At 38.7% G+C, this 17521-nt stretch overlaps 1 protein-coding gene across 4 annotated transcripts in view; it reads right to left on the reverse strand.

The window, feature by feature from the left end:
• Window positions 1-17521, reverse strand: part of si:ch211-26b3.4 (connector enhancer of kinase suppressor of ras 2) — an 88325-nt gene that overhangs the window by 68369 nt on the left and 2435 nt on the right. For all 4 annotated transcript variants that reach the window (XM_057849963.1, XM_057849964.1, XM_057849962.1 and 1 more), the window contains exon 2: window positions 2601-2764. In XM_057849963.1, the coding sequence (XP_057705946.1) occupies window positions 2601-2764 (164 nt within the window). The remainder of the gene's footprint in view (window positions 1-2600; window positions 2765-17521) is intronic.

The raw sequence follows: 17521 nt of genomic DNA on the forward strand, positions 1-17521 counted from the left end.
AACTTTCTCGAAAAACTATAGATCTTATTCAAATTCTGATTGCTGCAGTTGTAACTACTGTGTTACATGACAGGGTTTCTCTACAACAGGTCACATTGTGGCCCCAAAATGGCGCCTTTTGTTGTCAATCGTTGCATCCTCCTTTAGAGGCCCAAAGACAGGATTAGTTGGTAGGCCTGTTTACTTTTTGAAATTATGGGTTCTGACCATGGCGACAGTCGTAATTTTGGTTCTCGCTCATAGACTGACGTAGAGAACACATAGCGTCCAAATGTGGTAGAGGCAAAACGCAGAGGAATACACAGGGGCTATCATTGTGGTGACCTGACCAGTGAAATTTGAGCTTCAAATGGGAGACCTACCTACAGTGGGGCAAATAAGTATTTAGTCAACCACCAATTGAGCAAGTTCTCCTATATGAAAAGATTAGAGAGGCCTGTAATTGTCAACATGGATAAACCTCAACCATGAGAGACAGAATGTGGGGAAAAAAACAGAAAATCACATTGTTTGATTTTTAAAGAATTCATTTGCAAATCATGGTGGAAAAAAGTATTTGGTCACCTACAAACAAACAAGATTTCTGGCTGTCAAAGAGGTCAAACTTTTTCTAACAAGGTCTAACGAGGCTCCACTCGTTACCTGTATTAATGGCTCCTGTTTTAACTCATTATCGGTATAAAAGACACGTGTCCACAAGCTCAGTCGTCACACTCCAAACTCTACAATGGCCAAGACCAAAGAGCTGTCGAAGGACACCAGAGACAAAATTGTAGACCAGCACCAGGCTGGGAAGACTGAATCTGCAATAGGTAAAACACTTGGTGTAAAGAAATCAACTGTGGGAGCAATTATTAGAAAATGGAAGACAAATAAGACCAGTGATAATCTCCCTCGATCTGGGGCTCCATGCAAGATCTCACCCCAAGGCATCAAAATGATAACAAGAACGGTGAGCAAAAATCCCAGAACCACACGGGGGGACCTAGTGTATGACTTACAGAGAGCTGGGACCACAGTAACAAAGGCTACTATCAGTAACACAATGCGCCGCCAGGGACTCAAATCCTGCACTGCCAGACGTGTCCCCCTGCTGAAGCCAGTACATGTCCAGGCCTTTCTGCGGTTCGCTAGAGAGCATTTGGATGATCCAGAAGAGGACTGGGACAATGTGTTATAGTCAGATGAAACCAAAATCGAACTTTTTGGTAGAAACACAGGTTCTCGTGTTTGGAGGAGAAAGAATACTGAATTGCATAGAAGAACACCATACCCACTGTGAAGCATGGGGGTGGAAACATCATGCTTTGGGGCTGTTTTTCTGCAAAGGAAACAGGACAACTGATCTGTGTAAAGGAAAGAATGAATAGGGCCATGTATCGAGAGATTTTGAGTGAAAATCTCCTTCCATCAGCAAGGACGTTGAAGATGAGACGTGGCGGGGTCTTTCAGCATGACAATGATCCCAAACACACAGCCTGGGCAACAAAGGAGTGGCTTCGTAAGAAGCCTCTCAAGGTCCTGGAGTGGCCTAGCCAGTCTCCAGATCTCAACCCCGTAGAAAATCTGTGGAGGGAGTTGAAAGTCAGTGTTGCCCAATGCCAGCCCCAAAACATCATTGCTCTAGTGTGTGTGAAAAGCTTGTGAAGAGTTACAGAAACATTTGGTCTCCATTATTGCCAACAAAGGGTGCATTACAAAGTATTGAGATGAACTTTTGGTATTGACCAAACACTTATTTTCCACCATGATTTGCAAAAAAATTCTTTAAAAATCAAAGAATGTGATTTTCTGGGGGGTTTTCCACATTATGTCTCTCATGGTTGAGGTTTACCCATTTTGACAATTACAAGCCTCTCTAATAATTTCAAGTGGGGGAACTTGCACAATAAGTGGTTGACTAAATACGTATTTGCCCCACTGTATATCCAGTTCTTATTTACCATCAATGTCCAAGACTGACCTGTGAGGGGATATGGAATAAGGAAAATGCAAAAAAAAAAAAAAATGTAGCAAAAGTGTGTAAAAAAGACCCCAGCTCAATTGCATTTGCATCCAAATTACTCAGGGAATACTAATTAGAACATTTTTGTTGCTGAGCCCCTCGATATATCGGCATATCCATAGTCTACCAATTTTTGCATTTTAATTTTATCTTTCTGAAGTTCTGAAAACCTAATACTTTCCTGTTCAGTGCAGGGGGTAAATGCAACACATTGCACAGTCACTTCAGGAGAGCATAACACAGCACTGCAGTACGGCAAAATGTGTCCTACCCCCAAAAGTTACAGTGTGTATATTTTTTATGTGTTTCTGTGCATACGGGTAATTTGGGGTTCAATTATTGAAAAAAAAACATTTTTAAGAGTGCGATCTCGTATTTTGCAACAGTTTCTTTATGGAATAGCTTTAAGTGTTAAATTGATAACATTTATATGACTTCGGTTTCTTTGGCTCAACAAGCCTACAGACAGGAACAAAAAGGAAAAAATGTTTGAAATGTTCAAAGCAAAGTGAACTGAGCGCATGAACAGTAAATCGCAACTATCTTCTGCAAGAAAAAACATAAAAGAAGTACTGAGGTGAAAAGTGATACTAACCAGGGCACAGAGGAGGTCAACTGCTTCTAGGATGAGCTCCTGGTGTCCTATCCTTGTAACCCCCAACTCCTCCAGCTCCTGATGGGTGATATGTAGAAGCTGCTCGCCGCCCATTTGCTCCCGCTCGAAACTCTTCACATATTGCTGGAGGCAGTCATCCAGACCTGAGAAATAAACAGGTTTTAAAATGCATCAAAATTTATATTTTACAACTTCTATAACATTTTAGGTCATGATCACAAAGCAGGAATCAACAGTCTCTGGGTATGTCATACTTTATGTTATCATATATGTACAGTGCCTTGCAAAAGTATTCGGCCCCCTTGAATCTTGCAACCTTTCGCCACATTTCAGGCTTCAAACATAAAGATATGAAATTTAATTTTTTTGCCAAGAATCAACAACAGGTGGGACACAATCGTGAAGTGGAACAACATTTATTGGATAATTTAAACTTTTTTAACAAATAAAAAACTGAAAAGTGGGGCGTGCAATATTATTCGGCCCCTTTACTTTCAGTGCAGCAAACTCACTCCAGAAGTTCAGTGAGGATCTCTGAATGATCCAATGTTGTCCTAAATGACCGATGATGATAAATAAAATCCACCTGTGTGTAATCAAGTCTCCGTATAAATGCACCTGCTCTGTGATAGTCTCAGGGTTCTGTTTAAAGTGCAGAGAGCATTATGAAAACCAAGGAACACACCAGGCAGGTCCGAGATACTGTTGTGGAGAAGTTTAAAGCCGGATTTGGATACAAAAAGATTTCACAAGCTTTAAACATCTCAAGGAGCACTGTGCAAGCCATCATATTGAAATGGAAGGAGCATCAGACCACTGCAAATCTACCAAGACCCGGCCGTCCTTCCAAACTTTCTTCTCAAACAAGGAGAAAACTGATCAGAGATGCAGCCAAGAGGCCCATGATCACTCTGGATGAACTGCAGAGATCTACAGCTGCGGTGGGAGGGTCTGTCCATAGGACAACAATCAGTCGTACACTGCACAAATCTGGCCTTTATGGAAGAGTGGCAAGAAGAAAGCCATTTCTCAAAGATATCCATAAAAAGTCTCGTTTAAAGTTTGCCACAAGCCAACTGGGAGACACACCAAACATGTGGAAGAAGGTGCTCTGGTCAGATGAAACCAAAATTGAACTTTTTGGCCACAATGCAAAACGATATGTTTGGCGTAAAAGCAACACAGCTCATCACCCTGAACACACCATCCCCACTGTCAAACATGGTGGTGGCAGCATCATGGTTTGGGCCTGCTTTTCTTCAGCAGGGACAGGGAAGATGGTTAAAATTGACGGGAAGATGGATGCAGCCAAATACAGGAACATTCTGGAAGAAAATCTGTTGGTATCTGCACAAGACCTGAGACTGGGACGGAGATTTATCTTCCAACAGGACAATGATCCAAAACATAAAGCCAAATCTACAATGGAATGGTTCAAAAATAAACGTATCCAGGTGTTAGAATGGCCAAGTCAAAGTCCAGACCTGAATCCAATCGAGAATCTGTGGAAAGAGCTGAAGACTGCTGTTCACAAACACTCTTCATCCAACCTCACTGAGCTCGAGCTGTTTTGCAAGGAAGAATGGGCAAGAATGTCAGTCTCTCGATGTGCAAAACTGATAGAAACATACCCCAAGCGACTTGCAGCTGTAATTGGAGCAAAAGGTGGCGCTTCAAAGGATTAACGCAATGGGGCCGAATAATATTGCACGCCCCACTTTTCAGTTTTTTATTTGTTAAAAAAGTTTAAATTATCCAATAAATTTTGTTCCACTTCACGATTTTGTCCCACTTGTTGTTGATTCTTGACAAAAAATTAAAATTTTATATCTTTATGTTTGAAGCCTGAAATGTGGTGAAAGGTTGCAAGGTTCAAGGGGGCCGAATACTTTTGCAAGGCACTGTAATACAATATGGTTCTTGTAAGACACAAAAGGTTAAAACACCAACCAATTGAAATAGTTTTCTGCAGCTTTCTATTTGTTTCCCTTTCATTCTGTGCTCTAAAATCTCAAATTCTTTAATTATGTCCAAAATATACCACGAGAGATGAAAGCAACATATTGGCTCTTGACTCTTTTTTGCTGTTATGCCGTGGCCACCTGCCATGCAGCCTATAGATGTGGTGGCTTGGGGATTCAGTTCAGAGCTTCAGGCTTTGTATTAACAAAGTCAGCAAAAAGCATACCTCTCTACAGACCTAATGAACAAACCTTCTAAAAAATTAGAACATACAAGACAGAAATGCAATAAGAGCACCCATTACAGAGCACCGTAACAGTGCACTATAGCCTGGCTGTGACTGTTTGCTTCAAACGCTTCGCACTTACAAAACATTTACAATTGCCGTTGTTATTCTTGGTTTGGCATTCTGTGGAGCATGTGGCATGTTGATAAAAGTGAGTGGAGCCGTGAGGAAAACACTGATGCCCGAGGGAAGCGAGGACGACAGAGACAGTGTGGTAACACCTTAACACAATCAACACAAACACACACTAATAGCAAATCATGAGTGAGAGAAATCTTGCAATCAGAATGTCATGAGACACAGCAAAATATCAGACAAGTGTTGTTGAGAGAAACACACAATCTTGTTACATATGGCATAAGGGAGAGATTATTAATCTAACATGTCTATGCACTGTTACTCCCCAAGTGGAACTACAGTAATTGAATTGAAGATGTCTCATTTTGTCTTTTTCAGATGTGACAATTTGGTATTATCTCATGAAAGACGCAGAATCATAAAGTACATTTTTGTTCATGAAAGCAACATATGAGAAATGTCTCTGGTGGCATGCTAATAATGCTTTCTAAATGAAGAAACATTATTCTACAACACCCAGTTTATGGTAAATGCAATAGTTTCTAATAACAATAATAATAATAATGGTATTCTTATTCGACTAGCCAATATTACATGCATGTAATCCCATTGATTCATCTTTCCAAGCTTCAAACTGATTTAATAGTTGTTGACAGGGCACCATCCTTTGGGAGAAAAAGAGGGAGCAGCTACACTCGTATAGGTTAGATGTTCTGTAGAGGGACTGAAAACCAAAGTGACAACACGCTTGTAAACAATTGTATCACCATGGTAGCACTTTTATCATAAGTATGCAAAAGGGATGTCCTGATCCGATTGCATGATGGGATATAAGGCCAATCGCGTCATTTTTTAGAGGATCAGAATCCGGTGAAAATGATCGGATTTTTAACAAAAAAATATATTCATGTTTTTCTGCTTCATGCTCATACAGCGTCACAGCCTCTCACCTCCCTCCTGCCAAGCAATGAAGCCAAACTGGCCATGTTGATTGGTACTTAAAGTTAAAGATGATTGACATGTTTATAGCTTTGATCTTGCCAGAGAAGCTTGGTAGCTCTATGATCAAACGCACACATGTGTCAATTATCGTTAAACTTGCTTAAGTGTGCTGTAGCAACTCATTGTGTGAGTGAGAGGTTGTTCTCAGCAGCGTGAGCATCAAAGCGTGAGTGGATTTGAGTTGACTCGTTCAATGAACCATTTAATAAAGACAAGCATTTTTCTATGTTGTTCTTGCTTAAAAATAATTCACATTATGAAGGCGGCACAGTGGGACAATAACACGTTTGGAACTTTTTTTTTTGACAAAAACGTTTTTTTTTTTTTTTTCGGTATCGGATCAGGACTCGGTATTGGCAGATTCTTAAAATCAGGTGACTCGGATGCAAAAATATGCGACGGGGATGCAAGACTTTGTCGTCCTTAAAAATGCCTTCACTTTCTAAAAATGTCTTAAGAAGTGAGAACTGTTGAAAAACAAAAACATGATTCAAATAAAAACTGATCAATTATACTGTTATAATAATTAAGTCCAAAAATGACACTATTACCATAGGCTTAAAGATGTGGTCCAGGCGAAAAATAGTCTTTTATCCTACAGTATGATTAACAGTACATAGCTTGTGAAAACTAGAATGCATATGAATTCAATTTTAACTGAATTTCCTTTTGGTTATTTACTACAGTGGAGAAATAGTTCAGTGTATTCCAATAAATCATGGCCAGCATTGACAGAGATATCTGCAAGTTGACTGCATGAGCAGATTTCTTCACGCAGCCAGCAGCAATGGGAGCAGATACAGCCACACTAAAAAGATGGTGTCGGAACAGACCCTGCAGCAAGTAACGAGGAATATGAATTCATTAGAGAGACAGATTTGTTCTTCTTATTTGCACCTTGGTTTCCAAGGCAAGCAGGCATTTATGAAGGTTAGGGTTAGTTGTAGCAATGTTGGAGAATCTGCCATATACACCTGTTTGTTTTGGAATACGTATCTCCATTGTGTATATATTAGGGCTGTCAAACGATTAAAATTTTTAATCGAGTTAATTACAGTTTAAAAATTAATTAATCGTAATTAATCGCAATTAATCGCAATTCAAACCATCTATAAAATATGCCATATTTTTCTGTAAATTATATATATATTCTGTAAAATAATTTGTTGGAATGGAAAGATAAGACACAAGATGGATATATACATTCAACATACGGTACATAAGGACTGTAGTGGGCATTTCACCCAACTGTCATTTAAATCTGTTTATGCTGTCCTCACTCCGAAGCGTCTACTTTTTCCAAAGCTAGACAGCTAGTGAACGACGCCTTAATAATCAGACTTCTTCCTTTTTCATCTGATTTATTAATAAAATGGTCTCAAACAACTGTCCTCTTTAGACCGTAGTGAAACTACAAAAAAAAGTACACAAGCATTGCATTAGGAACAACGTTAGCTTAGCACGCTATACAGGTTCACTAAACATAAACAAAAAGCGTCTCATACAAAAAATATAACATTTCGCTTACTAACATAATATGTACATTCTTTACAACAACCATACTTACGGACAAATCTTGTCCAAGGATCATATGAGCACAACCTTACAACGTAGGCTTCAGCCCAAGACGTCGTGCAGCCATATTGAACTGGCAAGAAAGCAATAAACCATGTCACAAAGCGACCATAAGAGTTCGCTGTTAGAGAGCACAAAAAACCTTGCTGTAAAACTTACCAAAAGGCAGAATACTGTCTGAGCGGGACATGTGCGTTAATTGCGTCAAATAATTTAACGTGATTAATTTAAAAAATTAATTACTGCGAGTTAATGCGATAATTTTGACAGCCCTAGTATATATGTATAAAGTTGGTCGCCTTCTCTCATGTGTGTTGCAGGTTTTTGTCGATGGTTGTTATTGACACGTGTTTACATCTGTTCTCTTAATAAATCACTAGATATGTGGAACCCTTTTAGTACGGTTAAATGGCTTTTATATTTACTAAAGACACTAATACTGCTTTGTTTACTGGCAATGAACTGAAATGAAATGTATTAAACGTAGTGTTGGAACAATTAACTCGAGTAATTTGATTTTTTTTTTAAAAAAAGCTTCAAATCAAATTTGGTTGCTTCGAGGATTCGTTTAATTACAGTGGCGTTTTAATGGTTTGTTTTGAAAGTGTTTGAATTCAGTTGTATTGATTTGGGTGGATACATTGCCCTCTAACGGCAACACTGAATATAACTAATTTAACATGGCTGAATCCAGCTGCTCCCTGTTAAGACCAACATAAGGTTTTGTTTGAGCTAATATGTTTGTTTATGCATTCGTTATATACTTTTGAAATACGTTTAGCAGTTTTTTGTGGGAACATATGTTTGAACGATTTGTTAAGAGCATTGTAAAAAAATGTTAGAAGTGTATAGCATTTAGACTAGTGGACTTTTGCTTTGCAATAGTTGTATAGAGTTCATTTTGCCTACACTTATATATTCGTCAAACCCTTTCTTTTATCCCAGGCAATAGTAGGTGGTTTTATTTACTTGACATGTTCCGGCAGGAGCTTCCGCCTTCATCAGAGGGTCACTGATGTTGGTGTGACGCGTCTTTATCAGCTGATGGATGCTTTTGCTTTGCAAGTTAGACAATTGTTCTTTTGTTGTACTTAGATCCTCATTTATTTATTTTTTTTGTACGGTTTGAGGCTAAGCTCAGGTATTTCTATTTAGTTTTAAATGAACGTGCAATTCTGCATAGTTTGAAGAAGCACTCGGGAATTTTATTTTGTATTCGCATTTCATGCTCTTTTGAAAGTTAGCTTAGCAACCCTTTGTTTTACATCTCCTACAATTTATTCTGCAACACATTAAATGCTCCTAATCCGATTACTCGATAACTAACTAGTAGATAGATTTATCGATCACTAAAATAATCAAATAAATGGCCATAGAACGTACAGTATGTACTGTAGATTAATGGTACCACGAGATACGCGATCTCACTAGTTTTCGACAGACAAACCATCAATATTATTTGTTTTGAATTGTTAGCAAAATCTGAGTGTTAAATGGTAGCAGGTGACTCATCTCACTCCACAACAAAGAGTAGTTTGGTAGAACAGTAGCATTGGCGTATAATAAGAAAATAAATACTGTATACAAATCTTGAAAATAAATCTTCAAGCTGCTTTAAACATACGTAGCTGAAGTTTGATGTCCGCCTACTGCATGAAACAAAACCAATTAAACATTGTGTATTTAAAACAGCAACATAGCCTTAAACGCCACATCAGTTGTAAACAGGATATTTAAAAATAACATGGTTTTACTCTGCAGTACTGATTCAACCACTCAGTTTTACAGTGTAACATTCATTACATAATACATTTTTTCTTATTTACATTCAACCAAATTCCACGCAAGTCCCTCCAATCTTTTTGCCATTTATAGGGAAAAAATGAGAGTTGTTAGGCAACCTATTGTGCAGGGGTCAGGAACCTTTTTGGCTGAGAGAGCCATTAACACCACGTATTTTAAAATGTAGTTCCTTCAGAGCCATACACTATGTTTAAAACTAAAAATGTGTGCATTTAATGTAATATCAACACTTTTAAAGTGTTTAATAACATTGTTATGCTGTTGTTGATCAATGATGAATATTTCTTACCATTATTGAGACTTCTCGTGCTGCATGGATTTGCTCATGGCTTTGTAGTCTGGTTGATACTTTGTGAGGTTAAGCTTCATGCAGGCAATGAGAAACTTGGTAAGCGTCTCTTTCCATGTTCACGAAGAAGCGCCACGAATCCTTTGTTTTTCCCCAACCATCTTCGGAACACCATCAGTGCACACCGCAACAAGTTTATCCATCGGTAGATTTTTTTCTTTAGCGAACTCAGTGAAGGACTTGAATAAATCCTCACCTGTTGTTGTCCCTTTCATAGTTAAAACCTTGCAATCACGCTGAACTGGGATAAATTACTTACATCTGTTGACTCATCCAAAGCGAAAGAAAAAAACGTTGCCGCATTTATGTCCTTCACTTGCCTTGCCTCAATTTGATTTGACATCATGATGGTACGATCGTGAACAGTTCTTGCTGACAGAGGCATGTCTTTTATCCGTTTAATTATCTTGTAGACACAACAACATATATGTTTGCCACTTTCCCACCAAAATTACTGCGAACCGGCTTCCAAGTCGACGGTGACGTGCAAAGAAGTACAACGAAACTTTTTCTTTTTTTTAATAAAGACTTGTCTGCGAGCCAGATGCAGCCGTCAAAAGAGCCAGATCTGGCTCGCGAGCCATAGGTTCCTGACCCCTGCTATAGTGGGAGAAACCTCATAGTAGAAATAGTGGATGAGCATTTACTGGTCCTCAGTACTCATACACAGTGTTGTTAATCTTACTTTAAAAATGTAATTAATTACAGTTACAAATTACTTCTCCCAAAAAGTAATTGAGTTAGTGACTCATTTACCTGAATGTAAGAGTAATTAGTTACTTGGCAATGTAATTGGTGTTACTTTTCATGTTTTTTTTCCATTCCAAAAAACAAAAAAATATAGGTCACACTATGTGAAGTTCAAAGGGTTTTTGGGACAATTGGCCCGAGCCCAATTCTTCACCCTAAACTTAACTAGACACAGGGGTATTGCAATAACTAGATAGTAAACTTTGCTATGTTTGGAAGTCATTTGATGTTGTGAATCAATTGTTGTTAAATTAATTTAATTAAGTTGTTAAAATTGCTCACGTTATTGCATTAGTTCCCTTCTGTCTACTTTCGATATGTGAAAGTTTTAAAACTGTTTCATCATTTAAAGATAGATTCGAGTCAAGATTTTTCCGATTTAGGAGTATTTTAGATTAAAAAAAAGTTATTTAGGTTCGCTAGGAAGGTTCTCTACAACAGAGCCTTCCTTAGAAGTCTACTGATTTTTGATGGGGGCTGTTTACTAACGCCGGCGCGTCTATCATTTCGCATCTAGCTCTCTATATATGTGCTAAGGCCGCCGTGTCTGTTATTTTGCATCTAGTTCTATATACGTACACGTGATATCTACCGTAGCATCGTGTGGGCGTAGTTTGTAGGCTATCGGCTACAGTCAGGTATTATTGAAGCCACCTAGCATCGCGTTTGCAACGGCGTCACAACTCCCTTGCCACCCCATTACCGCTCTGCTCTCTCGTCTCCGTGAGTCTGTGTCTCGCAGTCATTTTTCGCGTCATTCAACCAACGTCTTAACGCATAGTAATGCACGCCTTTACATCCTCAGTAATGGTAACGTTGTTGCCAAGATGAGAAAAGTAATTTATTAGATTACTCACTACTGAAAAAAATAACGCCCTTAGCAATGCCATTATACTCTAACACCGTTATTAACAATACTGCTCATACAAGACTAAGGACCATACACTGACATTCATACTGTACTGTAATGTGTATTCAGCCACTGTAAAGACTTGATTTTTCTGCTTAATACAAGTAAATGAAAATGCTTCTTCACAGTGATTTTGCCACTTGCCCATTAACATTTACTGAAATCAGACAGTCAAATCTGGTTTAAGCTTCTCCTTGGAGACCATGCTGGGGTCAGAGTGGAACTCGTGCATAGAGCAGTGACTGGCAGCGCAGACTTCTGTCTTATTGCCTCACACCCTCTCTTTGGGTTTCCAGCTGGAGAAAGTGCAAGTAAGAATGGAAAGACTTAAAACTCACTAAAATGTTCCTACTGTGAAATATTCATTGCATCATGACAGAATATTCTTAAGAAGGTGGCATTTTAGCCCTCCTGTATGTGAGCTTTGAAGTGCACTTCAGCCTGCTCGCTGAAACACATCTTGCTGGCTGTTGATGCAATCTGAAATGATGGCCCAGCCACAGTGGAAGTATTCATCTTTATACAAATTTACATGTTAGGACTAGGAGTGAGTAATGCTATTCAGTCGAATCCCTAATCAAGGGAGAGTCTAATAACATCAGCTGTTTTGGGATAAGGACAGTATTAGAAAGTCGGAGGAAAGAATAAATGTACAATTGTTAGAGGTTAGAAATGCTAACTTGCTAAAACTGAAACAGTCTGCGTCGCTTGTGGTTTAGGTAGTTCTGACTTAAATTTTTTATCACCTAGACCGGTGGTCAGCAACCCGCAGCTCTAAGCGGGATGATGTTTACTCTCGGTCCATTCCTCATGGCGTTTCGAAGACCGCATTAACTGTGTTTTAGTTCCGCTTTACTAGGCATATTTCAATAATCGGAATTTTGGTGTCTGTGAATCGTTCTCGAATCTTCCATGACCAAATCGCGAATAAGCTAAGAATCGGAAATTCCGCACACCTCTAATCAGTAATGTAGATATATAAATAATACAAAATAAATAAATAAATAAAATAATAAATAAATACAAAAATCACAATCAATTATCAACATGGCCTGGAAACTTAAAAAAAAAAAAAAAATTAAATTGCTACTGGATCGTAGAGCTGGGGAAGAGACAGTCCATCGTCCACCAAGTTGACAAGTCTGAAAGTGTCCACCCTGGGTATTTCCCGGGACATCTCTCCATGTCTGAAAGACATGACACGGGTAAATACCGCGTCACCTTACATGGGACTTTACAGGGATTTAAGTCTGAAAGGCTTGATATAAGGCTTATATAAGGCTTTTAATTTTTTTGCAGCTCCAGAGTCCAGACATATTTGTTTTTTTTTTGGTCCAATATGGCTCTTTCAAAATTTTGGGTTGCCGAACCCTGACCAACACAAACGTCCCACACAGAGGGAGATACTGACCTTTTTTGTGTTCACTTTTTTTCCCACTTTTTCTGAGATCAAGACAGACCAAAGAGTGTTAGTATAAAACCGACTTAGACTGGTAAAGTGCTGCTCCTTGAACAACAGGTGCAAAAAGAAAACACACACTCAAACACACAGGACCCTCTGTCTGAGTGTCCGGATAGAGCTGTTACTTTGATATGATGCCCACTGCATCTCTCATTCTATGCACAGCACAGCACAACCATCAACTGTGCTCTCCCCATTTTTCCATCATGCCCTCATTTCCTCCCCCATCTTAGGGAAGCTTTTTGTTCAATTTGCAGCACGCTTTCCCATTTTTAAATTTCCTACTCCTCTCTCTCTGTTCTAGGTCGTTATACAGGAGGGAATGTTTGTGTGTACTTGTGTGCATTAGCAAAGCTGCATGCATATGTGTCATACTCTGTGTCTATAGATGTGATCCAGGCATGTGTAGCGGACACCTGTGTGTGGTTTCTGTCTCTCCATCTTATGACGTGTTGTGACTCCAACAAGATCAGATCTGGTTTCCATGGTTACCAATGCCCCACTTAAAGCTCCTGCTGCCATGTTTGTGTGAATATGCATGTGCGCGTGTCCATAAAAGTGTAAATGAAGTTCACCTAAACAGACAAAAGGGCTGCAAAGATATATGAAATATCACAGGCTTCCATAATGCAAACAAGTTTTAGAGCAATTCATATTGTACACTTATGTTGAATCTATTGTTTAACCAACGTAGGAACTGTGTTGGTGCTATAGTTGCCTGCACACATCACACGCCTTGTATCAGACTTCGTCCAATTGCATTATTAGAAGGTTTTCGGAGAGCTTTTGCATATCATTGCACGAAGGTGTGAAGATTTTACCATTTGTTTTTATGCTTATATTTGTGCACACTGTTCTATACTTTTTATATGCATGCACTGTGATTGCCTAGTGACCAATCTACGCCCTGCCTTCGGTCAAAGTTTTCCAGGATCTGCTACAGCTTTTTCAAGACCTAAACTGCAGAAAAGTAACATTGAAAATTGATAGGTGGACGTTTATGTATATTTTCCAAGACAATATAAACTTTATACAGCACACTAAATGTGATATGCAGTGTTACTGTGTTACTTACTGAATACGGATACAATATACTGTTTTAAGGCACACAACATTCTGACATTACCGTATTTTTCAGACTATAAGTCGCAGTTTTTTTTCATTGTTTGGCAGGGGGTGCGATTTATACTCAGGAGCGACTTATGTGTGAAATTATTAACGCATTATTATATCATTTCACAGGTTATTTTGGTGTTTTGGAGTGACACTGATTGTTTGGTAAACTTGTTAGCATGTTCTTTATGCTATAGTCATCTGAAAAACTCTTAATAGCTATGTTACGTTAACATCCCGGCCATGTTCCCATTCTGCCTTTGGCAATGTGTGTTCAATTGTATTATTGGCTTTTTATATTGAAATGCATGCTTTTAGTTTGTGCCGCTTTCACACCCAAGTGGGGGCGCACTCGCACTTGTTTGCGCGAAGAAGAGCGCTCAGAAGCCAGAAGAAGACGGACAGCTACGCAGCTCTGGGCGAGTTAGAAAGAGAGAGAAAAACACAGCTGCGAACTTACTTTCATTGTCTAAGCTTGTAAAATATCTCTACAGAGATAGACACCTGTGTGTATCATCTTTTCTGTTGTTGTTGTGTGTTTTCCACCCGCGACCGGACACTTAGAGCCAGTTGTGTGGTTGCTTGAATGATGTGCTAATGCTAGCGAACGAATATTAACCGTTTGTGTCATTGCTATGATAGCAGCTAATTGTTTTGAAATTGATTTGTCAAATGATGGTGACATAACGACGGCCAAAATAAAGTCAGCAAATTATACAGACGTCCAGCATCATCATATGGGAGTTTAGCTCACTGTATATATAGGACCGAGCCGTAGCGTCCTGGTGAGGACAGCACATTCGCATTTCGTTGTTCATGCATCATGTAACATTACCATACTGTACACTTATTCAGCATGTTGTTCTCGATTGTATTTCTGATTTAAATTGCCTTTCAAGATGACATATCTGTTCTATGTGTTAGATTTCATCAAGTAAATTTCCCCCAAAAATGCGACTTATATGTTTTTTTCTTCTTCGTTAGGCATTTAATGGCTGGTGCGACTTATACTCCGAAAAATACGGTACCTTGCTTGAAAGACTTGCATTGAGTCCAACCTCAGTCACAATGAAGCCTTTGTTTTAAAAAAAAAAAATGTCAGGCTAAAAAATGATGAACACTGCTCCCTGGACATTGTCCTTTTTGCTCTTTCACCCAATGGCGTAGGTTTGCATAGGGACGGTAGGAACATAATACTACCAACTTTTCAGGATGCTAAAATTGTTCCCACCAACTTTTGAGCAACCTTTTATGCATTATATAATGAGTTCAGTCATATAGGGAATTTAGATTGTCTTCCCATATGTTGCAAGGATAGAATTGACCATACCATTATTAAGTGAATTATTTTATTCTGTTTATGTTTGCTCATAAAAATCAGACATTTATTCCTGGAAGTTTTCAAAATGTTTCTTTAGTAGTTTTTGAAAACAAAGGTTTGAATCGAACAGTGTATAAACTGAATCAATGCTCGTAAAAATTTGTTTCAGTCAATAGAGATTTATTTTGCATTGATCATTCAGCCTATCAATTAATTAGGTTCATATTCATAAGACATGTGGCCCTTTGCCTCGTTCACCCAATCTGTTTGGTTTTATGAATCTCTCGTCCCCAGCAAAAAGTGTAGCTGCAGGGTATGCGGTTATATCGTCCCTACCAATGTTGAGACCAAACTTACGCCCTTGCTTTCATCTTTTTCTTTCCCAGCTTCTTCATTGTAGGTAGTGTCATAATAAAATATAAAAAGTCCGAAAGTGAACTAATATGACATGGGGGGGTCACCATTTTGCGTGGAAGTAGTAGGTTTGCTGATATTAATTCAGCAACTGCTTTCATATTTTACCCTTGCTGAGGCAGAAACTTTGAGGACGGTGGTGTTTTGCAATGGCTGGTAAGCTTGACTGTGCATATTTTTTTCAGTCAGACATACTGTCGTGGATATCAACCTAAGGCCTAAAGCCAGCGAAGATCGGTGATAGGCAAAAGGGGCTCTGACATTGTTCACCACTAAAGCTAAGACTTGTTGCCTTGCCTGTGACTTGCCTGTATGTAAATTTCATCAAAAGACAAATCCAATAATAACAAAGGACACGATCCACTGCCACTATCTATGACATCTACCAGTGGATCGCAAACGACTGGGCACCTTTGGATTTCACAACAATTGAAACTGTTTCATTTTCTAAGACTTGCAATCTGGGAACAATATTCAAATTTGATTGTCATGTTTAATAAAACAAATAATCCCTGCATAAACTCACATTTTCTTTTTATTCATAATGTACTTTAGTCTAACATATATAATGCCCCATTCTTATTATTATTTTTTTTTTAAAGGAAACAATTACCAGTGTTGCTGCATTGAATGTTCTTGGAACACACCCTGACACATTCAGTTTCAGTCAAACACAAATATTGTACACGCAGAGGAAACTCCTCCAGTGTGGGTGTTCAAAATAAATGCTGATGAGTCATCTTTCTATGAGCCTTGCCGGCGTTGTGCTGCTTGAAGTCTTTCAGCAGCACACAAAGTCTAGTCTTCTGCTTAAATAGATTAACCTTGCAGTATAAGATTCCTAAAAAGTACAATACTAAAAATGTGCCTCAGATGATGTCCAAGGACTATGTATGTTGTCTAATATTATTACAATAATTAATGCAACTATCATTAATGTGTGAAAATGACTAAAGTTCTTAACCAGATATATTTAATATTATTGATACATAAATGAAATAATAAATACAGTTCCCATAATCTATTCATGCTTTAGTAACAAAATTTAAATACATCTTTGGAAATGTGTTTTGACATTTGTAATAAACTATTTGTTTAAAAAAATTGTATTGCTATGGAATACTGGAAAAGGTTGATCTGTCACTGAATGGAAACTAATTCACGCTGCCTACACCGAAGTCAGACGAACGAACCACTACACCATCAGAAACTTAACCCATTCATTCAACCATCATCTCATACTTTTTGTTATAAATTTCTTGTTTTCTAAATTAGGTATACATTAAAGTAAGTTATGTTAGTAAATTATGTTATAATGTTTTATATGGCGGCACGGTGGCTGAGTGGTTAGCACGTCTGCCTCACAGTTCTGAGATCAAGGGTTCAATCCCGGGCTTCGGCGTTCCTGTGTGGAGTTTGCATGTTCTCCCCGTGCCTGCGTGGGTTTCCTCCGGGAACTCCGGTTTCCTCCCACATCCCAAAAACATGCATGGTAGGCTGATTGAACACTCTAAATTGTCCATAGGTTGTGTGTCTCCTTGTGCCCTGCGATTGGCTGGCAACCAATTCAGGGTGTCCCCTGCCTACTGCCCGAAGTTAGCTGGGACAGGTTCCAGCACCTCCGCGACCCTCGTGAGGAATAAGCGGCATGGAAAATGAATGGATGAATGAATGTTTTATGTTCAAGCAGTATTCATGTTTATCACTTTTTTGGAGTTAAGGTTTAGGGGTGTAATTTTTTAAAAATGCCCTCCTGTTCAAAAGTTTTATTTCCCCAGAAAATTGAGATTTTAAGCTTTCCAATGATGTATCACATATGCATGTACGACAATTTTGAAATTTGGCCTAATTTGGGGTCTCAGAGCAGAACTTCAA

This window comes from Corythoichthys intestinalis, chromosome 11 (genome assembly GCF_030265065.1).
Source record: "Corythoichthys intestinalis isolate RoL2023-P3 chromosome 11, ASM3026506v1, whole genome shotgun sequence".
In the NCBI taxonomy this organism is placed as follows: domain Eukaryota; kingdom Metazoa; phylum Chordata; class Actinopteri; order Syngnathiformes; family Syngnathidae; genus Corythoichthys; species Corythoichthys intestinalis.